The sequence below is a fragment of the Aspergillus niger genome, assembly GCF_000002855.4.
Source record: "Aspergillus niger supercontig An04".
NCBI classification, from domain to species: Eukaryota; Fungi; Ascomycota; class Eurotiomycetes; order Eurotiales; family Aspergillaceae; genus Aspergillus; species Aspergillus niger.
The window spans coordinates 728,669-754,932 of NT_166539.1; the positions used below are offsets into that span (position 1 = coordinate 728,669).

The 26,264-nt window shown below is 50.4% G+C and overlaps 12 protein-coding genes across 12 annotated transcripts; 4 read left to right on the forward strand and 8 right to left on the reverse strand.

Annotated features, from left to right (window-relative positions):
• Positions 1-232: 232 nt before the first annotated feature.
• An04g02880 (uncharacterized protein) lies at positions 233-1,438 on the reverse strand (the record flags this gene model as incomplete). Its single annotated transcript, XM_001401618.1, has 1 exon — positions 233-1,438. The coding sequence occupies one exon, from the start codon at positions 1,436-1,438 to the stop codon at positions 233-235; it is 1,206 nt and encodes a 401-aa protein (XP_001401655.1).
• Positions 1,439-1,821: 383 nt separating this feature from the next.
• An04g02890 (uncharacterized protein) lies at positions 1,822-2,735 on the forward strand (the record flags this gene model as incomplete). Its single annotated transcript, XM_001401619.1, has 3 exons — positions 1,822-2,041; positions 2,105-2,266; positions 2,317-2,735. 3 exons carry the CDS (start codon positions 1,822-1,824, stop codon positions 2,733-2,735), a joined length of 801 nt encoding a protein of 266 aa, XP_001401656.1.
• Positions 2,736-3,074: 339 nt separating this feature from the next.
• Positions 3,075-3,818, forward strand: An04g02900 (uncharacterized protein; the record flags this gene model as incomplete). Its single annotated transcript, XM_001401620.1, has 3 exons — positions 3,075-3,179; positions 3,231-3,568; positions 3,626-3,818. 3 exons carry the CDS (start codon positions 3,075-3,077, stop codon positions 3,816-3,818), a joined length of 636 nt encoding a protein of 211 aa, XP_001401657.1.
• A 1,437-nt stretch (positions 3,819-5,255) lies between these two features.
• An04g02910 (uncharacterized protein) lies at positions 5,256-6,173 on the reverse strand (the record flags this gene model as incomplete). Its single annotated transcript, XM_001401621.1, has 2 exons — positions 5,256-5,612; positions 5,676-6,173. 2 exons carry the CDS (start codon positions 6,171-6,173, stop codon positions 5,256-5,258), a joined length of 855 nt encoding a protein of 284 aa, XP_001401658.1.
• Positions 6,174-7,322: 1,149 nt separating this feature from the next.
• Positions 7,323-7,805, reverse strand: An04g02920 (uncharacterized protein; the record flags this gene model as incomplete). The annotated part of the gene is made up of 1 exon (XM_059747394.1): positions 7,323-7,805. The coding sequence occupies one exon, from the start codon at positions 7,803-7,805 to the stop codon at positions 7,323-7,325; it is 483 nt and encodes a 160-aa protein (XP_059606053.1).
• Positions 7,806-9,160: 1,355 nt separating this feature from the next.
• Positions 9,161-10,477, reverse strand: An04g02930 (uncharacterized protein; the record flags this gene model as incomplete). The annotated part of the gene is made up of 3 exons (XM_001401623.1): positions 9,161-9,686; positions 9,754-10,130; positions 10,190-10,477. 3 exons carry the CDS (start codon positions 10,475-10,477, stop codon positions 9,161-9,163), a joined length of 1,191 nt encoding a protein of 396 aa, XP_001401660.1.
• Positions 10,478-11,537: 1,060 nt separating this feature from the next.
• Positions 11,538-12,533, reverse strand: An04g02940 (uncharacterized protein; the record flags this gene model as incomplete). Its single annotated transcript, XM_001401624.3, has 2 exons — positions 11,538-11,593; positions 11,723-12,533. 2 exons carry the CDS (start codon positions 12,531-12,533, stop codon positions 11,538-11,540), a joined length of 867 nt encoding a protein of 288 aa, XP_001401661.3.
• Positions 12,534-12,848: 315 nt separating this feature from the next.
• On the forward strand, positions 12,849-14,613 carry An04g02950 (uncharacterized protein; the record flags this gene model as incomplete). The annotated part of the gene is made up of 5 exons (XM_059747395.1): positions 12,849-13,284; positions 13,334-13,680; positions 13,750-14,167; positions 14,226-14,366; positions 14,423-14,613. 5 exons carry the CDS (start codon positions 12,849-12,851, stop codon positions 14,611-14,613), a joined length of 1,533 nt encoding a protein of 510 aa, XP_059606054.1.
• Positions 14,614-16,969: 2,356 nt separating this feature from the next.
• An04g02960 (hypothetical protein) lies at positions 16,970-17,432 on the forward strand (the record flags this gene model as incomplete). The annotated part of the gene is made up of 3 exons (XM_059747396.1): positions 16,970-17,008; positions 17,164-17,285; positions 17,408-17,432. 3 exons carry the CDS (start codon positions 16,970-16,972, stop codon positions 17,430-17,432), a joined length of 186 nt encoding a protein of 61 aa, XP_059606055.1.
• Positions 17,433-18,182: 750 nt separating this feature from the next.
• Positions 18,183-19,846, reverse strand: An04g02970 (uncharacterized protein; the record flags this gene model as incomplete). Its single annotated transcript, XM_059747398.1, has 3 exons — positions 18,183-18,239; positions 18,304-18,462; positions 18,494-19,846. The coding sequence occupies 3 exons, from the start codon at positions 19,844-19,846 to the stop codon at positions 18,183-18,185; spliced, it is 1,569 nt and encodes a 522-aa protein (XP_059606056.1).
• A 1,862-nt stretch (positions 19,847-21,708) lies between these two features.
• An04g02980 (uncharacterized protein) lies at positions 21,709-23,380 on the reverse strand (the record flags this gene model as incomplete). The annotated part of the gene is made up of 2 exons (XM_001401628.3): positions 21,709-23,103; positions 23,171-23,380. 2 exons carry the CDS (start codon positions 23,378-23,380, stop codon positions 21,709-21,711), a joined length of 1,605 nt encoding a protein of 534 aa, XP_001401665.1.
• A 686-nt stretch (positions 23,381-24,066) lies between these two features.
• Positions 24,067-25,292, reverse strand: An04g02990 (uncharacterized protein; the record flags this gene model as incomplete). The annotated part of the gene is made up of 4 exons (XM_001401629.1): positions 24,067-24,493; positions 24,554-24,927; positions 24,988-25,092; positions 25,143-25,292. The coding sequence occupies 4 exons, from the start codon at positions 25,290-25,292 to the stop codon at positions 24,067-24,069; spliced, it is 1,056 nt and encodes a 351-aa protein (XP_001401666.1).
• Positions 25,293-26,264: the final 972 nt, after the last annotated feature.

Below are 26,264 nucleotides of genomic sequence, written 5' to 3' on the forward strand. Positions count from 1 at the left end.
AATCTGGTGTGACTTCTGCCCCAATGATCGCTGTTCAAGGGTGGTAGTGCTGGACCACGAACTCTTCTGGAAGGGCCATGCGCGCGAGTGGCCGAGAGCGTTCCCAATCATGAGCTATGCAGGCAATCACGCATTAGCACAGCTCTCATAGCAAATACTCCGCGCGCCAAGATGTACATAGAGAATTCAGGGCCCCAGTGGCCAGTGAAATGTGAATATATTCAGACAATGCTTACAGTTCAGTCTTGGCTTCGTAGCCAGTGCGCTTGTTCTTTCCATGGTCATTTTCCCGAGGTTTCTGCTCAGATCCGGGCATGAAACCCTCCAGCTCCATCCACTCTGCCGCAAATGCAGTCACTAACAAACTCCAGTCCTCTACCGTCGCCAGGTCCAAATGTTCGCCATCGTCCTCAATGCGATGCCAGACTGGCGGGAATCCATGGGGACCCGCATCGATTACATGGAGGATCTCTACTCCGCGCTTCATGAAGGGAATGTGGTCATCCTGGATACCGGAATAGTATGGAATTTCATGCTCGCTTTTCGAGGCCTGCGTGAACCACAGCCGCTGCCGGTCGGGATCATTGCCTGCGGACTTAAATTGGTTGAGCCGTCGCAGACGGCGCTCAAGTGCAGCCAATTTCTTGTATGCCCAATGTGTTGTGGGAAAGAAGGACTGGATTGTCGGATCTTTCGAGCCCAATAGGTCCAGGAGAACGAAGAGGGAGATTGAGTCCAGGGGAGTCTTGTAGATTGACATGGCTGGGTGAACATCTGAATCCCATTGCTCGGCGAGCGAGCGAGCACCGTAGAGGGAATCAGTGTCGGTCCAATACTTGAAGGCCTCTTCACCATCCAGGAAGAGGACTTGAATGCCCGTCTGCTCATCCAATGGATTTGTTTCGCCTTGTGCCTGCATGGCCTCCCACTTCTTTGTCAAAGCTGCATCGATGCTCCTCATGGCGTGCATAATCATCGCGCAAGGCGCTGCACTGTCAATAGCCCCGATGAATCCTTCCGGCTCGTATTTACTGTCGTAATGGGCGACCAGGGTGAGTCGGCCAACATCGCCGGGAGCCGCCCACGGCGGGTCACGGGATGCGATCAAGTTCACAAATGGTACATCCTTCCCATTCGACACGGGTGTTTTTGAAGTCGAGTTCTGAAAGTCAATATTCCAGCCGGGGAGCGAGTTTCGAAAGAAGTCGACGAAGTGGTTCAGCACGGCTGTCGATCCGGAGGTCCCAGACACACGAGGCCTCAGGATTGGGGATAATATGGCGCCGGTATGGATGTCGAAATCATCGTTCGGACGGGGAAGTGATTCTAGTGTTCGATCCGAGATGGCCTGGTAAGCGTTGCCTGGAGCGAGCAGGAAGAGGACAGTAAGATAGATGGAGAGCAAGGGGGCCAGAAGGCCACGATAAGCCGGATACATGGCTGGGTAGAGCGCAGCGACCGAGGTCAGCGAGCCTTCATCGCAAACAGTATCGACAGCGTTTTAGCAGCCTCCGATGGAGGAGAATCGTGACGATGCCGACAAGCAAAGTCAGGGGGAGGTTGTTGAGGAAGCGATAGCGATTGGGGAAGGTTCAAGTCTATTCCAATCTATTGTCGGGCCGTCAATCGAACCCCCGACCGCCAAGCCGGATCACGTTGCGGAGCTTCTCCAAACTCCCAGAAAAAAGTTGCCGGGCCATCCTTTCGCACGGAAGTCAGTCTTCGCATCGTGTCTTTTCAACTCTTCCTACCTGCTAGCTGGCGCGAATATACAGCCAGGAGCTCAGACCGAACTTATAAGCGCTCCCTCAAAACCACCCAATGCGTCCTGTCATCCTGCTGAGCGCGCAACTGCGCTCCGCACTTCCCCGGAGCGTGCGGAGAGACCTCAACAGCAAGCTATTTGCTCGGTTGAAGACGACCCAGAACCCTGTACCTCCGCCGAAGCCCAATGCTCCTTTTATTAAGCGGAAGGAGCCTCTTGCGCCCCGGAATCCACAGACATCTCCTACCAAGCATGCCAAATTGACGTTTCGCAAAGGTATTGCTCGCCCCCGCTGAGTTGCTAGAGGCCAGAGAATCAATGCTGAGCTGGAATCTGTAGGGCCACCGGAAAAGATCGTGGTGTATTATAGCGGAAAAGGAAAGACAGCTGTGGTGGGAACATTGAAGCTCGTTTCTCTCTTAATATTCGGGGTTTCCTGTTTTCTTCTTGCTCCAGCATTCGCATCATCGGACGAGCATCCATGGTACCTCGCCCCCGCAAGTAAGTGGCCCCAGTCGAATGCCGACATGCTCATGCTTACTCTTGGAAAGTTGCAATTGGCGGTACTCTTCCGATGATCTTCATCCTCTACACTACATCTCCATTTGTCGTTTACGTGCACGTTGCCATCCCCGCTTTTGCCCGCCGCTCTCGCGAGACTATGATTGAATATGTGAAGAACCTGCCGCCCACAGCCACCTTGTACATGACCACCATTCGGCCAACTTCGCTTCCTCAACAGACAGAGGTCAGGCTGGGTGACTTGGTTCTCAACAAGTCTTTGCTCCGGCCTATAACCTTTACCAATTCGAAGCCCGCGCCCTCTCCATGGTGGGCAGGAAAAACCCCTCAACACTTCTACACGGATGTGAAGGCCCAGCGCTCGACTCAATACCCGAACTACTTCCCTGCGTTGTGGGATAATGTGTACAAGCAAATCCAGAATAAGGGCTTGAAGAAACAGAACTGAGAGATTCACTGAACTTGTTTGATACCAATGGCAGAGTAGGAGCTTGATGGTACATAATCATCGCCAAGGTCCAAGTCTGTTTTTACTGTTTGCTTCGTGACCAGCAAAGCGAGCTGGCTTCAGCTCATTCACAGCAACTTAGTTCTATCTCTGCTGTTGCACCATTTGATTCTGTGGCAACGCTGCTCTTTGCTCGTCAAGAACTTCACCTGTTTATCATCCACGCGCTGTCACCTCTTACTTCTCATCTCACGCTTTCCTCGCTTATCCTTCCGAACTTCACTCCGAACCACTCATATCATCACTTTCTATACCCCATCACTTCCGGCGCATCCAACCATGTCTGCGCTCAAGCCCAACCAACCCGAATCTCTTATGGGGCTGAGTATGGCCGAAGCGCGCATGATCATTCTGGGTGTACTGAGTTCCGATAAATCTGGCAAAGTATACACCCTCATTTTACATCTATAGAGAAACCGCTGACAACAACTGCAGGTCGACTTTGACAAGATGGCCGTCAAGGGAGGCTACAAGAACGCCCAATCCGCTAGTACTCTTTATCACAAGGCCAAGCGTAGGCTCCTCGACATTCATACTAATCCGGCCGATCAAGAAGCTGGTGCCTCTGTCAGTCCTTCGAAGGAACCCGCTTCCACCACTGCTACTCCCAAGAAGACGCCCGCGAAGCGTGGCAAGGACAAGGCTGCCGCTGATGATGACAACACTGGTGCTACCGAGAATACTCCAACTCCTTCCAAGGGGAAGCGTCAGAAGACGGCAGCGACTCCGAAGGCCCCTCGCTCTGCCACGAAGGCTGCGAAGACGGAGGCTTTGTAGGTATTTCTACCCGTTGTGCCTGTCCTTGTTGCTAATGTATTCCTCCAATACAGCAAATCTGGAGGTGCCACTACTCCCACTCCGGCCAAAGGCAAAGTCTCCGTGAAAAAGGAAGAATCCGACACGGAGCTCGAGACTAGTCCCGTCAAGGAGGAGTCGAAGTCTGACGACGAGGAAATCATGAGTACCAGCCAGGTGAGTGCGGAGTTCTCTGCCATGGACCGGCACCCCGAGACTCCCAAGTGAATGGGTTGACTTGAAGATCCTGATAGCGTGATTTTTCCTTGTCACGGCGAGAACTTGCTGGAAGATGCTACGGCATTTCTATTACGGGATAATCGTGAGATGGATGGAAGCAGAGTTTATTGAATGTTTTCTTTGGTCTGATCCGGTTTGCATGACGTGTTGCCTATCACTGCTGGGGATTACGGAGATATGGCAGTTCAGTTGCTTTCTAGTTAATGAAGTCAATATTGAATTAAACCCAACTCTGCTTCAATTTGAAAATAACATGTTCCAAATGAGCATCGGTAGCAGAGAAAAACCCCAACCCATGTCTACGAAAGTTAGAGAGTGAAGGTCATCAGACTGACTCAACTTTCAAACCCATCAAGTCGATGAAGACCGAAAATGAAGTCGTACCGGATCATGTTTCCAAGCCCTCCATCTAGCGCTACTAGAAGTGACATCCGATGCAAATAAATATTCTAAAGCTACGATGCTTACCGATATTAGTAGCCAGTGGTGTTTATTCCACACAAGCACATATGTAATGGGCTGGCTATTTTAACGCCCTCATCATTGAAGAGTTTGGCTTCAAGTTTCGCCTCCCTCTGCACACTCACTGATCACTCGAGGGATATTCACCAACTGCCCCGAGCAGCATTGACGCTTCATACATGACGAGCACCCGGCCTCCAAACGGCGAACAAATTATTCCTGTCATGTGTGATTTGCCATCCGTGGCTTGTTGGCAAGTATGTTTCAAAGAGTTGTGGCGTTTCTCTTTCACATGCTCTAGCAATTAAGTTGTACATTTTGATGTAGAGGGAGATTTTGGAGTATAGTGAATCCACAATCCTACGAGTACCTAATATCTTAATGTTAGATAATCACAGGCTTTCTTTAAGCCTGAGGTGTAGCTACAAGACTATGTTATAATTACCCTATAGTAGTAGAGAAATATACTACAGTATAAGAGTACAAAATGCATCCACTAAAAACTGGTCATCTGCCCTTCGCTTGGTAGCAGTGATTCTTACAGAATGTGGCTCTTAATTGAGTGCCATGCCACAACAATGCATTCAGCGAGCACCTTCTCCCACGAAACCACTGCCAGTTTCTGCATCAGCTATCGCGGTAACAATGCATCTATTGCGACATATAATTGGGTCGCTGTCGGCTTGCATTCCGGGAAAGCTTGTTCCGAACTGCTCGGGCATTCGATGGGCCCGTTACTGTTGACGGTCCCAATGATGGTAACTACTATTTTGTCATCGTGAATAATGTTGACGATGATGGGAAGGCGAGAACCGAGGCTCTTACGGTGGCGATGATTTGCATAGGAGGAGAGAAAGCACGCATATTCGATATACTTATAATAATATTATCCCTAACATCGTATCAATATATAAGCCTAGTAATGATAACACTACTATACATATATCTCTCTCTTTCAACACCTCAAACTTGCCGCACCTCCTCCGTGAACTCAACCACCGTCCTCACCAAGCCCTCCATCCAGCTCAAATGCGGCGAGTGCCCCGTCGGCGCATGATATACCTTGAAGTTTACACTTTCGCGCTGGGCATGCATAGCAATCATCTTCTCCTGATACGCCGGCGGCAGACAAGTATCCTCATCAAGGACCACATAAGCACACGGAACAGCGGCGTAAGCATCGTTAGTCAAGGCTCCAGTGTTGACAGGCGAGGCCGTCAACGTGGCGGTCCACTTCTCGACTGCTTGAGGGTCATCCAGGCCCTTGAACATGTACTGAGCTGTTTCTTTGGTGGTTGCTAGACCGTCTCTTCCGTTTTTCTGGATGCAACATGTCAGTGTCCTTGAAAGAGACATGTCACAGGGGCCCAGGGGCATACATACATAGAACTGAACAAAAGGGGGAACGCGCCAACTGCCATCTTTAGGCTGGAAGAAACTATGTACGGATTCGCCGACGGGTACCAGGAACCCGGCAACGTAGAAGATGCCAATCACGCCTCCTTTTTGGGTCCCGCGGTTCTTAAACTGTAGCTCGGGGATGGCCGCTTGGGTGGCCACCAACCCGCCGGAGGAATGGCCCAGTAGGAGGACGAGTTTATTTTCCTGGTTGATGAGCTTATCGAGTAGCTCGTGAACGATCTTCACATCGTCCAGGTCGTTGGGATACCCTCCTGCGGGTGGATCGCGGTTGAAGTCCGGATGTTGGAGGTCGTCGCCCACGTTCAGCTTACTGAGGTCGCAGGTTGCGCGCTGGGGACAGTATGTCTCGAAGAGGCCGTGGGAGGTTAGGGCCTCCATGAAGGGCCCGTAGGGGGCGGGCGTGTGGTAGGAGGCGGTGCAGATGACCACGGCTATTTTCTGGTCGGGAGAGATGGCCATGTTTGGGAGTTCAGTTGGATGTGAGGACTGAGAAAATGAGTTTGCAGGATATGACTATGTTAATGCTCTAACTGAATATCTTAATTGCAGAACTAATTGTGGCCGACTGGTTATACTTCTATCATGGCAGACTACGGAGTGTACAACCACAACGGTGATGGGAGTAAGCCCTAGTTTCTTGGGCCTCGCGGTCATACAAGGCACTTTTGCAGACAATGGGGCCATGCGCATGGGGGCGGATACAAGGAAATGGGGTAAGAGACAGACGAGACCTATCAATCACCTGTTGAGTGTCTCGACAAATGGAGAGGCTGTAGGATCCACCCGGAAGTGAGCCCCTCCGTCGCGGGCGAGAGATATGCTCTAGTACTAGTAGACTTAGTCTCGGTACTTGTTGGTTGCTGCAGAATTTAATCCACCACTTTTTTGCCCCCAAAACTCCATCTCTCATAGTCATGCTAGTCTTGACCGTTCTTTGATAGTCTTCGGACTAACTGGCCCTGGCCCTGACCCCGTGTCCTTTCTCTTCGTGAATTCTGGGATCGGGCTCATGTTTTTTTGATTCATTTTCTAATTATTATTATTGTCCCATTTTATCAATTTGATTTCACTAGTTTGCGCTATATTTTTAGTTTCACTCTTCATTATGTCCCTTTTTATCCTTATTTTTCCAATTGGCTTTTTCTTTTGCACGCAAATGACTCTCATTCATAGATAACCGTCATTGCTGACCACTTCAACATCATGCTGTCTCACCATCTCAAGGGGTGTATTATCACATCATGACGGGCCGATCTCTCCCTGCGCTGCTTGTTACCCTTGCATCAATCCCTCTGGCCATCTGGCTTCGATATCCTCTCAATTTTCCCTCCTCATCCTCATCATGTCGCTGCCTCCCCGGTCTGCTTGATCCTCATTCCTTTCAGGGAGTTCTGATTTAGGAGATACAGAATAGTAAATAATGGGTTTATATTGGTGGTATAGAACTGGATAATAAATAATAGCGATTGAACCAACATCAGAACAAAACCAGCAGATACGACTACTTCTAATTACGTCAACCCCCGGCCAACGACCAGATAGACCCATAAACTCACAAAAGGGACAAGAAAAGAAAAGTAAGACACATCCCTTGGGATCCCAACTGCTCTACTGCAATGAAATCTCCTGCCGTTCATTTTTGACATCCAAGACTCCAATACGGAGATAATCTCCACCTTCAAGAACCCAAGTCAGTCCCCCATCAATATCTTCAATAGTAGTGGCGAAAAGATGATAGTAGTTCACGCCATCAATATTAGTCGTCTGGATTGATTGAAAGGATGTTCCCTCGTCTTCTGTAAGATCGCAGGTAGCTGATTGCCCGCTGCAGCTAATATAGGACCGCAAGGCAACATTGCGGATCATGAATCCTTGGTTGGTGTTACTGGATTCCCACTGATCCAGGCCCTGGAGGCCGTATGTGTTCAAGCTGCTGAAAGCTATGGTTTCGTTGGCGTTCTCTGCGTCTGGTTTTGCGACGGCGTACTCGGTACTACCGCGATAGCCGATACGGAAGCTGAAGCTCGGTGCGGCTTGGCAGGTGAGGGCGGCGAGGAGGGTGGTGATGGTTGCTGTGAGGATGAGTTTCATTTTGATTGTTTGGACGAGTAAAGGGATTTGAGTGATTGGAAAAATTGTCTGTTGCTTTAAACTTGGGCTTGAGTTCGAGTAGTAGATGATTGAAGTCCAGAAAAATAGAGGGTAGAGATGGTGGTAAATATACTCGATTGGTTTGGAACAAATATTTCGTAACCACTGGAGACGACGTTGATTATTACACCCTTGTCTCACGATCATTGACTGTCCCCATTAATATGTAGTGTCTTATATCTAGTATCTACTAGTGTTGCTGGCATGCATGTCGCATGCCTTGGGCATAATTGAGCAAGACAGCCTCCAAATTAAAGTTGGGAGTTCGGGTAAATGTCCGCGGATGCAACAGGGACAAAGTTTGGAAATGTTACGGTTTGACAGCCTTAGCTGCAACTTAACTTACTGTGGATGGGACGCCAGGAACCGAGAGACAATTATGCGAGCAGAAGAAGGTGGGTCAATTGAGCTCACGGATGGTTCTCGTTCTCGGGTATTCCGCAAGAGTCACAACGTCATACGAATTGTTGTTTCGTTCCTCTTATGTATAATCGTCATGGATCTGTAGCTTGCAGTACTGGACATATTCTCAGAGCTATCTTATATCGACTCTTGATGTAGAATGTTACACTGAGTGTAGGTGGGCTGATCATTGGAGGTTGGGGTAATTAGATATGAGGGAAGCAAGTAGGTAATGGATACGACCTGGGTTACCTTCTGCGAACTGCCACTATGACCACTACTAGTAATAATGTTACTACCAATTTGTCCAGAAAGTAAAAGAGAATTAGAAGTATGAGGGACAGGAGCGGGGGCAGATGTCATATTCACCTTCTAGATGCCTCCAATGTTTTTCATATTAAGTAAAAGAGCATGAGTATTATGTTAGTGAGGATTGGTCAACTCATCGAAGCTACGGCAACATCTAGGATTATTCAATGCTTACTAGAACTCTCTGCCTCTAATGCAAAGAAGTCAATTTATCTTAGGATTTTTCGGGCATGCAGCCTTAAAGACAAGATGTAAGGTCAAGGCAGCCTGGTCTTGGCATGCACAAGATCGCGTGGCTTCTCATACGAGCAGAGTCACTGCAGAAATGATAGGTTTAGACCATGCGAAGACAAGAGACGAAATAATGGAAGATCTTATTTCTGTAATTCTTTTGATCATGTATTCACCGTATGCTAATGAAGACAAAGGCCAGTTCAGCCGTAATGAACACCTTCGGAGAATTTATCCGACCCTAGCACACCTCCACACCCACATCCCAAAAATCAAAGGAAAACCCCAGTAAGAACAATATGGTATAGACAAAAGATAAAAGAAAGAAAAAGGAAACCAGAGAAACTTCAAGATCATCGAACATAAATATCCGTCCGAATATTAATATCCTTCCCCTGCCCGTCCGGACACGACAACCGCGCTGTCTCCGGTCTCCTTGGCAGGGTCTGATCCGGCGAAGGCGACGGAGCCATCATAGCATCATGATGATCCTCCATCTCGCACACCTTACCACTCTTCTCAACCTGATGTAACGGGAGAGCTTCCTCATCGAAAACAGTCTTATCATTCAGCGTGGCAATCTCACTGAACCGACCGCTGCCGCCATCACTCCGGCCCAGGCCTGCTGCGCGGCGCCGCACAAAGGTGTTCATGATGGCGGCGGACGAGCGAGGGTCCGGAGTGCCTTTCCGTCCGCCAGAGGATCCACCGCGATGGTCGCCGAAGATGAGCGGGCCGAGGGTTGGTAGTGAGGCGCAGATCATACCTACGTTGACTTCGAGGATGGAGAAGAGGCCGATGCGTGCGATGGCATGGGTCGCGTCCGTCATGTCGAGGGTGACAGCGAAGACGATGCGGGTTAGGTTCATGGCGCAGATACTATGACAGACATAGGGGATCAGTTTTGAGTTTCTTAAAGTGGAGTACGGTGGGTAGGGAGGCATACACAAGACCCAAACTAAAAATCCCACTCAGCATGGCCTTGCGGGTCCAGCTCATTTGCAGTTTCCAGAGCGACGGGAGAGGCAGGATCACGATAAAAAGGTCCAAAATCATGTTGATGGTGGCTGTGGCGACGTCCATTTTGACGCTGTCGCCGCAGTGGCCCGTCGTCATCAGCGGGTCCCAGTTCTTCTCGATCGGTTGGCAGAGAAGGCCGGCGATCAGGAACATGGCTGCTGCCAGTGCCAGACTGAGCGCTCCGATTGTGTAGCAGGAGGCCCGGAAAAGCTTGCCGCGGAAAATCTCCAGATACAGACTGAGGATGGAGAATTTGACTAGGGTGGTGGCGATGGCCCAGATGAATTCGCTGGCGAGGACAATCTTTCGTTGAGTTGATGTTAGTCTTTGGGTGTAGAAGGGAGGGAGGTAGAGAGGCATACCTTCAAAGCATTGACCACCCGATCGGGATACAAGGTCATAGCCGTCATGATGTGCATGCCAATGGCATTTGGGCAGATCCCCCAAAGAAATTGGGCTGAATAGGCCATAGCAACGATATAACCAGCATAGTAGAAGTAGCCCATGAAACCAAAGGGTCGCGGATTGATGATGCTCAGCCAGACACGAAGGCCAACGCAGATGGTGACCAGTACCATGGAGATGATCGTCACGACGAAGGCACTCTTGCCTGGGCCTGTAGATAGGCCACCCAGGGGATACTGGTCCATCGTGGGCGCGGCTGAACTGGACATAACGCAATTGAAAGCAAGTGAAAGGGAAATACAAACGCAGCTCTGCTCAACTCAATCAGATAGGAGTCATGAAGGAAAGTGTTGGATTCTCTGATCAGGATCCCTACAAATATTATGACTGATTGAGGGGGTTACATCCCGCTGTGAAAAGATCCCGGTCTGCCTTGTTGAACTAATGCACGGGGGCTGCAACTGACACACCAGACACTTCTTGCTGCTTCGCCCCCATCCTTAGTGCTTGGTCGGCCCTACTGAACATGATTGGGGTCTTGAGGTTACACTTGGTCGTTCAGCCTATTATGACGGTCATAAGCAGTGGTGCCTTGCAGGGTGTTTGTTCACTTTCTTGATCCTCAACCAGTTCTGAGCCCTGCCACAAGAATGGGGACGAATAGTATGATGTGGGGTTGGCTACTTTAACAAGTTCTAGACTACCTGGTGCTGAAGAACAAGAATCTGGCAGTCTTTGTTTATGTTATCTGTCACTGTAAGTTATACAGTACCACTGCGTACAAGCAAGAGTTGATGCTAGTGTGAATTAGGAAGGAGGAGCGAAGAGAGTGGATTAACTGTTATAAGAGTAGACTAACAACTATTAATGGACACGACTCTTGCCTGTGGATCATCATTTCAAGTCATTGCTGTTGGCTGTCGAGTCCGTCGTATTGGGCTGTGCTAGCAGCGGTTGATACTAGCACATGTGTGAGAGTTGGGGGCGGATACAGAATAGGGTTAACTTCTGTACGAAGTACCATGTGCTGCCAAGGAAAAGATGCCGACTGCTAATTTTCATCTTATCCATGATTATTAGCCTTCTGCTATGCAGAACTCATCTCCTAGCCTGCAGAATCAATGGTCAATACCAGAATGTGGAGACTGGGGGCGAAGTCTAAGTGGGTCAGTTACTAACAAACACAGCCCTGACTAGTGCAATTGATGATAACTGTAATCAATTCATCTGAGTAACGGCGAACAGACCCCTGACGTTGATCCTTCAGGGACTAGTCTGCAGACCCAATTGTTCCTCCGACTTCTCTTATCCTTGCACGGCCCCCATGTCACAAGCCTCGGTATCGGTACGTGGAGTGAAATCTGCATGCCCTTCTCACGAAGCTCCACTCCAATGATAATGCCACACGGGCAGCGAATACAGCACGAGCTGCCAGAAACACCACCACTTCCAAGCCGTCACATCTCCCGTCTTCCGTAGCACGCACGCACCAATCCAGCCCCCAAGCGCCATGGTTCCAGCGGAGATGAGGAGGGGCACTTCCCCCCAGAACCACACACTGGCCACACTCCAAAGGCATACGCAGGCAGCAATCCACACCCGTGAGACCGAGTCACCTACCACCAGGGGCCATGTCTTGCGTCCTCGGGTGCGGTCACCCACCTGATCGCGAAGATCTTGAATCTGCATCGTCGTCATAATCACTCCTGCGATCATGGCTAACCATTGATACCCTGTCGTCGAGACAGCCACCTCGCTGCACGTCTCCGTCGCTGTCCCCAGCGCAATGCGGAGGGAGCCCATCAGGAACACATCGTAGGCGATGGCGATAATCACGTCGCGGGTTAGCTCGTCGCCCCCATGTAGGTCGTTATACATCCAAGTCAACAGCATGATCAGCGCCGTTTCCCAGGAGGCGTCTAGAACGAAGCCGAGCCCTAACACAGCCGGGATGGCCGCCAGTAACAGCTGGCGGGTCTGGATGGGGCTGATTTTCCCGCGTGCCAGCGGCCGCCATGGCTTGTTCAGCGAATCTTCCGTGACGGATTCTGGTAGTCGCTGATTCGCGACGTCGAAAATGAGCAGGTTGGCCCAGTTGAAGAGGATAACGGGAGGCGCGGCACGAAGCAGAAGGCTGAGCGCCCCGGGGCTTTCGGAGCAGCTGGTCAGCGTCGGAGCCACCGAGGCCGCTAGGAGGCCAAAGCCTGCGTTTGGTAGTGCAAATGTCGCGAAGTCGTTTTCTGTAAACTCCCAGATCAAACCAGGAAGGTCCACCAATCGTAGGTTTTTGGGGGCCGACATGGCGAACGGCGTGGTCTGTCTTCGATTCTGCCTGACTGAACTGCAGTAGAATAGCTGAAAAGGAGGGTTGATTTGGAAGCTCGATGCCGTGGAAGAGGCCCTTTATATACCTCGAACTCAACCTTGACGAGAAACAAGCCCCCAGAGCAGGAGACTCGTCTTGATAATCCCACTCCACCTCGTACCGACGCTTTGTATCAAACAGGAATCATGAATTCTATCCAAGCCCCGTACGTTGGGGGGCTGATGGGCGTTGCTCTTCATCATGGACTATTCATCCATGGTGAGTGGCACGTGCAAGCGCCTCAAATCCTTATGATCCATCTCGTTTCTTTCCTCTATCTGATTGTCAACGTCCCAACAAGCTGGCAGATCATCAGTGGATATCTGCTTGGCCTATTCTCAAGCATCCTTTCCTATCGACTGTTCTTTCATCGCCTCAATGGCTTCCCTGGTCCACGGTGGGCCAGTGTGTCCAAGATTTGGCACTTGTGGAAGACACGACGCTCTCAGAACCACTTCTTCATGGCTAAGCTGCATGCTCAGTATGGGGACTTTGTGCGAACGGGTCCCAGCGAGATCACTGTCTTCCACCCTGATGTCTTCATGGCTGTGGATGGCCCCCGAAGCAAGTGTATGAAGGGCGAATGGTATGATCTGCTGCACCCAGATAGGTCTCTTGTGAATGCACGCACAAGTGATATCCATCGGCCTCGCCGCCGGGTGTGGATGCAAGGGTTTACGTCGAAAGGTAGTAGATACGATAGCTTATCTCGAATTCATTCGCTAACCAGCTACAGCACTCGTCGGCAAAGAAGAACAGACCCTTGGCTTGATTGAACAGATGGATCAATGCATCCAGGACGACATGGCAGCCGGCCGAAGCTCCAATGTTACCGATATGATCTACTGGCTCAGCTTCGACCGCATGGCGCAGTTCGTCCTGGGCAAGAAATTCAATATGCTCACCAACCCTGACTGGCGGTTCGCCATTCGCACTGTGCAAAAGGCCTTGTCAATTTTGGGACCCTTGAGCCCGGCACCCTGGCTTGTGCAGATTGTCCTACGGCTGCTGCCTCGCGTGTGGATCCTCAAGGACTGGTTTCGCACGATGGCCATGACGAAGGGAGAGTTGCGAAATGTCAAGGTTGGACCCTTCTGCCTCCCCCCATTATCAGAGTGTACAGTATTCTCATCATGCATCCTGGATATCTAGGTACCCACCGATATGTCTAAAGCCACATCCTTGGGTGCCTTCCTCATGGAAAGCTCTCAGAAGGACAGCACCCAAGATCAATGGTTAGGCGGAGACAGCCTGTTGGCATTTGTCGCAGGCAGCGATCCAACGGCTGGCATTCTGCATGGTCTTTTCTACGAACTGGCGCGACACCCTGAGCAAGCCGACCTCATCTACCGCGAACTCCAGCAGCTGCAGCCAGAAGAGCTAAGCGATGTCAACGCCGTGCGACGATGCAAGCATCTCGAAGCCGCGATCTTTGAGTCACTGCGCCTCTATCCTTCCCTGCCAACGGGCGGGAATCGCAAGACTCCCGCCAACGAGGGCATTACTGTCGCTGGGGTCTACATTCCCCCGGATACCACGGTGGTCGCACCCCGATTTTGCATTTCACGTCGTAAGTGTACCCTTGATCCTAATTTACTTCAACCGCCTTGAGCTATGAAGTCATACAGCGTCCAAATGTTGTGCCAAGAAGGCTAATCCCACGACAGGCGAAGACTGCTATGTGAAGCCCAACGAATTCATTCCCGAGCGCTGGACAACCCGGCCTGAGTTAGTGCTTAACCGATCAGCGTTCGTTCCTTTCGGCACTGGTAAGTTACCCACAGCATCCACTCATCGAGTGCACCTATTGACTTATGATTATCAGCCTTCCGGAGCTGCCTTGGGCGCGGACTCGCAATGAACGACATGATGCTGATTGGAGCACACATGATCCAACACTATCGCATGAGCTTCCCTGCAGGAGAAACAGGCGACCGTGTGTTTAATGATTGGAAGGACCAATTCACTTCGTGCTTGGGCCGGTTGGAGTTGAGATTCGAGAGACGGACTGCCTAATTTTCTTACTCTTCCTTAGTCTACTTCATATCCTAGCGCTATTCTACACTTCTTATTTTACATCCATTTACCTACTGTACAAAGTAGTCACAAACTTGCGGGAAATCTAACATTCGATGCCGGAACACACAGGTCACCCTGAGGACGATTTACAATTCCCGCAGGCTAGAAAGGAGGGGTTGGGAAGGTCTAGTGGATCTGGGGCGTGTTAGTGCTGATATGACACCTCCGTCGTGCTTAGTGCTTACGGCTGTCTTCACTAATGCTTAGCGTTATTTCTAGTCTATTTTATTCCCCATCACCACAGCCCTTGCGGCCGCACGTGTCAAATACCTTGGAGACCTTGCAATCAGCACCCAAATTTGTTCCTGATCATCCCCCCAAAACTTAATCCCGGAATTTTTCTATTTTTTTCTTTTCACGCTTCCCCTCATGCTGCTTACTATTTCTCCACCACATCATCCTCAGCCCCCGGTACACGATAGGTGCCCTCAGGGCGTGTGCGCGGGGACACCGCCCTGGCCTATAGTGGACCGTATCGAGGCCAACACTGACACTGCGCCGCTTTTGTCCGCCCATAGCCCATTTGACTACTCTTTACTGAATGTGATACCTCTACTGGCAATAATTGAGCTACCATCCTTACTGATGACATCCGGGAATTAAGAGTGTTTCTTACTATGCTTACTGGATTCTATTGTAGAACTAGCAAGAGGAGAAATTATCTATAGATACCCCAAGACTGAATCATATATAATGAGCAGCGCAAAATGCGGAGTGAGCACAGATGAGCATGTACTGAATGCTCCTGCATTGAATTAGAAATGACCTTGATTCTTGATTATATGATTTAAAATTCAACATGTACAAGTATTTTATCCATATTCGGCTTTATTCTGCGTTTCATTCTCTTGAAATCTAGCCTTTGGAAACAGTAAGCCTTGATACTTTGCCTAAATTGCATGTACGCGTTTTGTAAGGAAAGTAATCCTTTGAAAGTATAATGAGCACACCATTTCCGGGTGTACCTGAACATCAACACGGGATGCCTAGGGTCCGCAGGCATCTGCGGGTAATGATGGCCTTTTTGGCCTTGTTGATGATTGACTTTCCTGGTGGATTCGTATACTTTGAGACTGATGTATTGAGACTGTTATAACTAAGAGCATGAGTTTTCAATTCTCGTTGCAAGGGATTCAGCGTATCTTTGAGTTTATATGAGTAGACTATATATATCTTCCATCATAGAGTCCTTAAAAGAATAAATTAAAAAGCTAAGTATGAGGGAAAAGCACGATCACTCAGTTTCTGAGCTACAGCCATCAGTCTAGATTCTTATTTCCTTGAGGAACTGTTGTACAAGCATGGAACCTGTGATTCAATGAACAATAGTACTGAAAGCATGAACAGGACAAGACAGATCAGTCATCCATCGCCCATATCGAATACTATCTAGGGCCTTGCAACTCTCCTACCCTAATCCCCGGCCACCTCATATACTAAACATATACTATCTTTAATCTTCCATTTCTTGTATACACCCCAGAGACAGGACTACTTCCCACATACCTAGTACCCTCGTTCAACCCCAGTCCCAATATCACTCACCCACCAACCCTTCATAACAATTAGTCCCAAGTACGCCCCCAACCCACACCCAATACTAAGAACAGCAACAGAACTTCCAAGAACCAGCAAAGACCGTGAATCACATGCCAACGACCACTTCTTCACATACCCCCCAAACCGCATGACGCACTCTCAAACGAATAACAATAGAAATAATACCTTAGCCCCAGCCCCATACTATTTCCAAGCAGACATTTCCCCCCCCCTCCCCCCCCCACCCCCAAATAAATACGAAGTAGCTATGGCTGCTACTGGATACCCTTCAAATCCTCCCTAACTCGACACGAAGTTTGGGGGCGAGCAAGCAGGGCACGCAGGGAGAAAACAGCCCAGCACGGCTTCAGATACGTACAATATGATCCTACGCTTGCTGCTTGCCTGCCGAACACACCTACGGCCCCCAGGCTAAAGGGTCGAATACGAGCTCGGTCTCGCTTGGGTTGTTAGTTGAATGGAAGTGGAGTGGGGATATTTGTTGACTTTTTATTAGCGTAAGAGCCAACAATCGGGATTATGCGGTTATGCACTTGACTGGACATAAATCAGGGCCGAGGAGAAAAATCATCATAGAAAAATGAACGAAAATGATTATAATGAATGAGATAGCAAATAAAAGAAACAGTGGCAAGCAGAGAATGTATCCGTGCTTCTGCAGGATTAGACGACGCGGGGGCGGAAGAGTGGAGACTGAAGATACTCGGGAGATAAGCAAATCACTACGAGAGTCATGTACGGAGTAGTGCCAGATAGAGTAAGTGGTTCGGAGGTAAGTCCCTGACTGATATTATTCGGGGCTAGAGCCGCATGATGCAGACAGGGGGTGAGCGTAAGAATCCTAATCAAGCTAAAGCATATTAAACCTGCTTCTTAACCTTGTTGCAGCGTGGCATAATCTTCATCTCGGACATATAACCTGATTAGGATAGGACGATTTACTTATTTGCCGTTGATTTGGGGGCCGAAAAACCTGGCGGGAGTTTGTCTGACTCCATGTCTAGTCTACTGGTAGATATTATAGCACAAAACATAAGTGCCCCGAAACGGTAAGGGTATGCAGATAAATGCTGCGCTAATTTAACGGGTTCCTGTTACTGTGTATGAATATTTATTCTTTTATTTTTATTTTTATTTTTTTTTTCTTCTTTTAAAAAACAAGAATACACAGCCCACAACCTACCCCCCCGGCCTAACGGCCCTACTCGTCAAACTAGGCCAACCTGCTAGGCCCATAATAAACCAAGTCAATGCTCTGCAAGGCAGAGTAGAGGCGGAGCCAGGTAAGTGGCTACCTGGCCCAAGCTGTTACCGCCCACGGCTCCCTCAGCCCTCAAAGCGGTCCACCGCGACTGCGTAACGGGAAGTTCATGATCATACCACATGCGGTACAGTCAGTCGAAGGTGGCGGCTCCGTCGGCATTGGGTCTGGTGTGTGGGCGTAGAGAGTGTTGGACCTCGCGGGGGGTGTATGTTGGTTAGTGGAACCAATGATTATACATAGAAAGGAAGGGAAGGAATCTAGTACTTGGGTTGCACTAGGCATTTCATGCTCTGTTGGTTGGATTTCTCTATCTGGTCCTTGTGTAGAGCGTGCGGGTGGAGTTGGTAGGATTTTGGTGGCATTTTAGGGAGTTTTCTGAGGAGTTGGCTTTTCCTTTGACGGGGGTATAGCTTGGAGGCTATCATGCTCATCGCTGGATGTTTATCTACCTTTAGTGGGTTCTACCTTGGTTTGTGATAGATAGGTGAGAGATTGGTGGCGAGGGGAATGGTATTGTCTGCTTGTCGAATCTGGAGTGTGTACTATGTAGTGGAGTTGAAATATCTATTGCGCAGCGTGCAAAATGAATTTCTGGTTTATTAGAAGGGGTACTGGTCAGTTGAAGCCAGCCCGCTTGTTTGACTATAACCTTGGTGACAAAAACTGTGGAAGATTCCTTCAACTAAGTCGGTATAAGGAACCGCGAGGGCTTGAATTTAAAAACATCTATCGTGGATACCTATCATAGCAGTAAAATTCTGAAATACTATCAAGTCTATATCACAAATAACCCTTCGTTTTACCATTGATACTCCTTGTTCAGCCCCCACTCGACAGCGGCAATCTGCAAAGCCAGGACAGGAGAGAACTGTCTCGACCAGAGAAAGCTGCCCGTCATGTACCAGAATCCTGGCATGCCAGTCGGTCTCCATACCTACAAGCGATCTGTTAGCCATCTGTGACTGCAAAATGAGGGACAGTATGTGAACTTACACCAAACCGTTCCTGGCTTTCATCCAAGCTACATATCACACCCGGCACCCTGTCCAGGATCTCCTTAGGCACGATTCGCTCGATCGCCTTGTCTATGCGTTCGAAGCCCGTGGCAAGAATAACAACATCCGACTCGACCTGAGTACCATCGGCGAGAGTAATTCCGTCTGGGTAATATTCCCGGACGCCTTCCTGACATCTCCGCACCTGAATACGGCCATCGATAATCATCCCGCATGCTCCCTGGTCAATGTAGAAATGACCCGCTTTGATCAGCTGATGATCAACGAGACTGTCGCCCTGGTCGCCCCTCTTGACGGCCATTCCGGCCTTTTCCAGCCCCTCTAACATGTCCTTATCTAACATGGACATCATCTGCGACGCCCCAACGCTAAGAGTCCGAACAACGGCCGTCGAGAATGAGTTACCAAGAAGATCCGCATCCTCGGTGTTCAAGCCCGGCGTATCCCACAGCTTCACCTGCAGCTCCTCTAGGGACTTGAGAGACGTCACGAAAATAGGACTGCGCTGCACGATCGTGACTGATTTCGCTCCGTGACTGGCGAAGTCCTGGGCGACGTCGTGTGCGCTTGTTCCGGAGCCGATGATTGTGATTTGCTTGTTCTGCAGGTCGGGCATCAAGCTCGCGGACTGATGCGCCGATGTGTGGAAGATCTGACCCTTGAATGTGTCCTCACCGGGGAAGGCGGGCTTGATGGGGACATCGCTGAGTAGGCCCGTGGCAAGGACGAGGTGCTTGGTGGTGATGTTCTGTACGCCGCCCTCGGTGGATTGGAGGTCGACCGAGTACCGCTTGGTCGACTCGTTGTAGTTAATATTCGTGGCTAGCGTGCCATGTCTGATATTAAGAGCCAGAAGATCTCCGTAGTGCTCCATCCATTTGACAATGTGCCCTTGGTCGAGGTAGCGCGGCCAATTGGTGGGGTATTTCAAGAACGGATAGTGGTCCGTGTAGCTCGGGGTGTGTGATTTGATTGACGCGTACCTGGCACGCCATGAGTCTCCAGGACGGGCAGTTTTGTCGACGACTAGATATTTAAGGCCCAGGTTCTGTAGGTGTGCGGCTAGAGCAAGACCCGATTGACCTGCTCCTACGACCAAGACTTGCAGATCGCTGTCCTCGTTGGTCGGTTGGGGCCCAGATCCACTTGACTGGATTCCGGCTGCCTTCACCCTCTGTGCTTCCAGCTCGTCTTGTCCATTCAGGCGCTCAAGCACGGTGAATACTGTCCACGCCTTCCACTCTTCGGGCCCCACATTCGCCAGGCGAAGAACACCCCTCCCCTTGCCGGACTTGTTCTTGAACCCAAACCCGGCCTGGATGAAGCGCATACCCCCCAGGTCAGCCAAGTGCGGTTGCAATGCGCCTGGCTGGTCCAGTGTCGGGTCTGAAAAGTCACTTGTGGAGCTGGCGAGGTAGTCGGAGATGGCCTGGGACCCGTTATGGCATGCAATGTCCCATGAGAAGGAGATAAAATCGCGCCACCAAGATTCCTTCTCCAGGAAGTGGGCTTGGATAGCGTCTGCACGACCCGTAGAAAGGCTCTTTGAGAAAGAAGCGAGCCATTCGTTGGCGATCTTGGATGCAGAGAGCTGTTCTGCGTTAATGGATGGGTGTAGACTGAGATTGGGAAGAGCCGCAAGCGGCGGGTATTCTTCGGATACTGATCCCATGATGATGGTAGTGGTTGAAAATATGCTGAAAGAGTCAAACAAAATAATGTCTGGGTTGTTGGAGCCCAGTTGGTGGATAGCCCTTATATAGCTTATGAGCTGACAGCTGCGTGCGGGATCACCCCAACAGAGTGCATAGGCGGACAGGTGTCTAGCGCTTATTCTTTGCATACAAGGCTCCTCGAGTGGAGCTGGAGCCACCAATGCGCCTGATTGTGATCGAGGGCTCCCACCTCCAAGCCTCAACTTTCTTTGTTCAAGTATCCAAGCTAAAATAGCGGTATTATACTACGCCACCGGTTTTGTATGGTCAAGCATTAACAAGAATTGCTGGGTCAGACCACTGACTGTTGAGCATCGCGTCTCACCCTTGTTACCTACAGTCGTTTTATGTGAGTGAGGCTTATAAATGGTGGGCGTTCTAAGCTGTCAGATTCAGAATTCTAGACTTCGATCAAATGTCCGAGCGATTCGCTCGTTTGCAGTAATTGGAGGAATCACTCCTAAAGCGCACTAAAAGCGGGGTCCGACATCTGCCCTGCCTGCTTTGCAAATATTGGGACCTCCAAAGGCATAAAATGCTGTTACTTACATTATTACTGGCTGTGATATAAACAGCCTTGCGGGGGGAATGTAACCATCTTCCTAAATCGCGGGAATACGGCTACATCTTTAGCAGTTGAGAACATCTGTCTGATCGTATTCAACCATCAGTTGTCAGCACTCATTTATTCATAAAAGTGTTACAAAACATACGCAAAGGTACCGTTGGTTAGTTCTCGTTGGTAAAGAGTAACTAGGATAGGTAATAGCAAGCAAGGTCCTCTCCCACAATATAACTCCAAGATTCTAATATTCCCATACACATACAAAACAGGGGGAAACCCGAAACATCTTTACCCAAGCCGGGCTGCCCAGTGGACCCTAGATATGCGGCTACCAATGATTTGCTGGGAAGGGGCCAAGCCCCCCAAGCCATCCCCACTGGGGCTGCCCCACCGCCGATCCCCTGGCACAGTTATTCGCCAGAGGAGTTAACGGTATACCTGCGCCAATTTGTGCCTTCGTGTCATCCTTCCCCCGTGCTGACTGACTGACTGTCTTTCGCCGATACAAGAAGTTCAAAGCACTTCCTGCGAGAGAATCAAGTATTGCACTACTCCACGGCAGCTACGTAGATAGTAGAGCTACGTGTTTGACGTGCAGGGGACGCCATAGCGCCGCATCTTGGAGTCGAATGTTACCTACTACTGATATAATTTGTTGAGATATACACCGTAGGTAGGTACCACGGGATAGTCCCTTGCTATCTTGGTTGCCTAAATACCAGTACATACTTTGGGGTTTAGGTAGATCACATATACACAATGATTAAAATAGTACCCTCTTCTTTGTCTTCGAATTACTGTCACATTCTAATTTGCTAAGAGCAAGCATCAGGTTTCTGCGATGGGAGGAAAAAGCGCCCATCCCTGTCCTTCCTAAGCGGAGCTGGATGATCCGTCATACAGACATTCACCTCACACGGAATGTCCTGCCCTTCCCCGGATAAGCTCCGCCGCTCGCTCCGCAACAGCATACACCGTCGACATGGGATTCGCTGCCGTCACGATAGGGAATACACTGGCATCGACGATTCTCAAGTTACCGGTCCCATAAACCCGCAGATTGCTATCAACCACACCCCCCTTCTCCCGTGGGGCCATGATGGCCGTCCCGCAGAAATGATGCGCCGCCACGACCGATGCCCTCAACGTCTCCTCCACCACACCCTGATCCTGCGTCTCAGGGCTGGGGCCCGGCGCAGAGCCAAGGATCTCCTTCAATGGAAGGCTGGTTGGGAGGGAGTGAAGGGTCTTGAAGTGCTCTGCCATGAGTGGGAGATCCAGGGGGTGCGACAGATAGTCTGGGTCGATAATGGGCTTGTCAGTAGGCTGGGAGGAAGAGAGATGGACGGAACCACGGGAGAGGGGGTAGGAGGGGATCAAGCCGAGAATGGCCATAGAGTTGGGCAGCGTGCTGAGGAAGAAGCAGGCTGTGGGTTCGGAGGGGTTGGCGAGGAGGGTGGTGAGGGGGGTTTGGGGGGGAGGGTGACGGGCGAGAAGGTCGGCCTCAGCACCCGAGCGGACGAAAGAGATGGCTTGAATGCCCGGGGTTGGGGAGGCAGAATCCGAAGAGGCTTGGATGGGAACGGGAAGGAGGGCCATGAGGTGGTTCTGAAGATTTTCGCCAACGGAAGGGTTGTCAATGATGCAGGGAATGTCATGCGTGGAAAGCCGGGATGCAGAGCCGATGCCGGAGAGTTCGAGGAGTTTAGGCGTGTTGAAGGCACCCGCGGCGAGGATCACCTCTTTGGTGGCGGTGATGGGAGAGGGATTATTCTGGAGGAGGACCCCCGTGGCGGTGATGGTGGTGGTTGTCGTGTCGAAGAGGATGCGTTCGACCGTGGTGTCGGCGAGGATGCGCAGGTTGGGGCGCGATGCTGCATACTGAGTGCTGTCGCTCCGAACGCCTGTGGTGGTGATGGTAGCTGTGTAGGGGCGGGTGCCGATGGTGGGAGTTGGGATCAGAGTATCACTGAAGGCGTAGCCCTTATCTGCAAAGCTCTTGTTCCAGGCGTCGATGATGGTGTGATTCCTCGGTTCAGCCAGTGCGGGATAGGTGACTTCAATGGGCCCAGCTGCGGCTGATGCCGCAGCACCAGGACCATTGCCAGGAGTAGACTGGGGGCAGATGTGAAAGCTACGGTGAAAGTACGGGGCCAAAGTCTGCCAGGACCAGCCGGGGTTCCCCAGCGCCTCCCAGGCATCGATGCCCGCCGGGGCGGGGGGCACAAACGCCAGCCCGTTGATGGCGGAGGTACCGCCCAGCAGCCGACCCGCAGCGTGGTCTTGGTCGCGGTTATTCAAGGCGGGCTGGCTCGCAGCAGTTAGCTGCCATAACTGACAGAAATGAAATAGATAGACGTTAGATCGCACACACCTGCGGTACGGTCTTGAATTGCCAGTCCATCTCGGATCCGCTCAGGGTGGGCCACGCCGCCGGGTCCTGAACACGCTCGTCCGAGCTGCGGTCCGGTCCCGCCTCCAGCACAAGCACTTGGACGTCGGGGTCTTCCGACAGGCGGTTGGCCACCACCAGACCGGCAGTGCCGCCGCCGATGACAATGTAGTCGGCGCTCAGGTGGGTCATATTGCTCCTGATGATCAAAGTGCTCCTTGGAATAGAAAGTGAGGGGGGAAGTGGATTCGTGTTGGTAGATTGATGCTATAAGAGGTAAACAGTGCGGGAATGCGAGTTGGTTAAATACTGGGCATTCCGCAAACATCACCAGGCAGGCTTATTCTGGCCCGGTGGGGTCCAACGACAGAACTGGAAACGGCCTTGCGATGGAGTGCGGCTGGCATTGGGACTACGTAGGCACTAGTAGTGACTCCTACACATGGGGCCGAAAAGGCTGTGCCGATCGGTGAAAACCGTGCGTGACCTTCAGGTCTGTAACTCACCTGAGGGGTGGGGATAGTGCCCTAACCGGTCCGGCATACTCGCTAAGGCCATCGGCGGGTAAGGGCTGAGGACGATGTTGAGCTACTGCTGCAGCCAGCAAGAAGTCGATCCGTTCTGATTATCATGTCAAGCAAGTTCGCCATCTTCGTGCCTGGTAATTACTGGACCTTCCTTTACGAGGTACATCCATCTTGGATGGGTGTTATGCCATTATTGATTCCGCTTATTAGCGCACTGAGATAGTAACATTTTCAAAACAAGATTAAAGAACCATACTCGATGCATTTTCATTTCCTCGCGCAGACTATTGGCCGAATCAATCTTTCTATTTACAAATCCCGCAAGCTCATCAATACGAGACAAGTAGTATCTCATTTTGTAATAGCATGCGAGGGGGTATTTTCACTCGCATCAATCAACGAGGCCCGAGACATTCCACTCCACGCCTCCGCATGCCCCTTCGACCCCGACTCCGTGTCATCCAATTCCAAATACCCGTCTTCGAGCTGCCAGCTCTTCGAACGCTTCGCCTGTCCGGGCTCACTGCCTATCGTGTGTTGAGCTTCCTTTAGCCGTCGTGGATTGGTATTGGAGTTTGACCGCCCAGTGAGCGTCTTGTAGAACGGCTCGACGTAGCGCCGGAATAAAGGCGCCACTGTCGGCAGCGAGACGATGATCATGCTGAACCAGAGTTCCATAAAACTAACTAGTCCGACGAGGTACAGACCGTGGACAAAGTCAGTCTGGGTCGAAGGCATGAGCGTGATGGCCATACGCCAGGCCATGACTCCGACAACACTGCGGCGTGTTAGTATGTTGTATACCAGATGAAGTAGCAGAGAAAGGGGATATCCGTACAAGAGACCCATGGCGAACATGACGCTAATAGTCAGTTTGTTCCTGAAAGGCATTTGTACCTTCCAGAGCAGTGGCATCGGGAGGAGTGCAATTACAGTATCAAGACCCATGTTCAAGGCGATTGAGAGGATCTCCTCCAACATTACGGACTTGCAGTACCCGCCCGGCACAGGATTCCAGCCATAGGAGATTGGATGACATTGGGTCATGAAGAACGATAGGAAGAAGACGTAGTAGACGAATACAGCGCCGTACATGACCCAGACTGCATACCGGAATCGTTTCGAAGGGAAGAGAGAGGTGTAGAGGGCGAGCATAGAGAATTTGCAGCATACGGTTCCCGTGGTCCACGTTACGTAGGTGCTGATGAAAAGCTGCGACATATCGCTTAGAAGGCTATGATGCTGTAATGTGTTAAATTGAGACTGGCTTACCTGGTATTGAACCCCAATTTCGTAGCTCGTGAGTGTGTCCGTGTGTGCGCCCAGACCGTTGGCGATGGCCCAAAAGCACACTCCTTCCATGCAACAGGTGCTCAACTGTGAGAACGTCAGATAATATCTGGGAGAAAGGCTGAAGAGAAACACACGTAGGCAATAAAGACAAAATAGTCATGCATTTGAATGGACGACCGTCTGATCCGGATGGCCCACAGCCTCAGTCCCATCATGAGGGTGGTCACCACCGCGAAGACAATCTCCCAGACCATAAGCCGGGCCCCGTTTGGACTAATAGCCATTGTGATGTGTGAGTCGCAATACTCAGCAGTGCTGCAAATGTAGTCGTCGAGTGAGACCGAGGGACGATGGCAGGCTTTTGAATCTCGGAATTTGAGAGTTGACATAGCAGGGAGATAAAGGTGGGGGCCACAAAATAGCCATTCCCCTGTCAGCACGGCTTTCTGCACAGATACTTGGGATCAATTAGGTTGACTGCAATGGCTGGCCATACCGTTTGAAATGCACCTTGTCATGGACCCACCGGCATACGGCCCCCTCCTCTGAGCCAACCCGGGTGGTTAGTATCTACTACTAGCACTTAGCTGCAGTTGGGGGCGGTTTTGCTCCACACACAAGGCGTCCTGCGTCCCGAGCTGCTGCAATATGCTTTGTACCTTGCGATTTGCCTGGTAGTCAAGGTGTCAAGGTTTGGAAGGAAACCCCGCCCCATGGCTATACAGTATCCCTTGGGTTGTTCATCTACATACAGTGTTATCTACCAGGCAGTCTTGCCATTGCATCCTTCACTAATTTTTGCCCTCACAATCCACTTCTATTGGTAAAATAGTCTATTTATCGTCTTGCAGCCACTAGATGTTGGTTGTAAAGCATATGTGCGGGATTGATCGAGAAGCAGGGTCTTGCCTGGGGCTTCACTTCATTGGGAAGCTTAACTTTAAGGCGCATTCTAGTTTTATTAGGGGCCGTTTATATAGAAAGCCAACAGGTAGCTGTCCATATGTTTGAATAATTTCCAAAAAATATTCGCTAGTAATACAAAAGTCTAAAAAAAACAGAAAATAGTTTTAATCATCATATGTATTCTTGGCTCTATCATAATTAGTGGCGATTCAACTAACTACTTTGGAAACCAGCTGACTTGTGCTATTAAACATGTAGACAGTACAAAAGGTGTGATCCTTCACTTGGTTACCATCAATCCTTGCAAGTAAACACATCCTATTCATTAAATCCCTCCACAACCCCCCCCC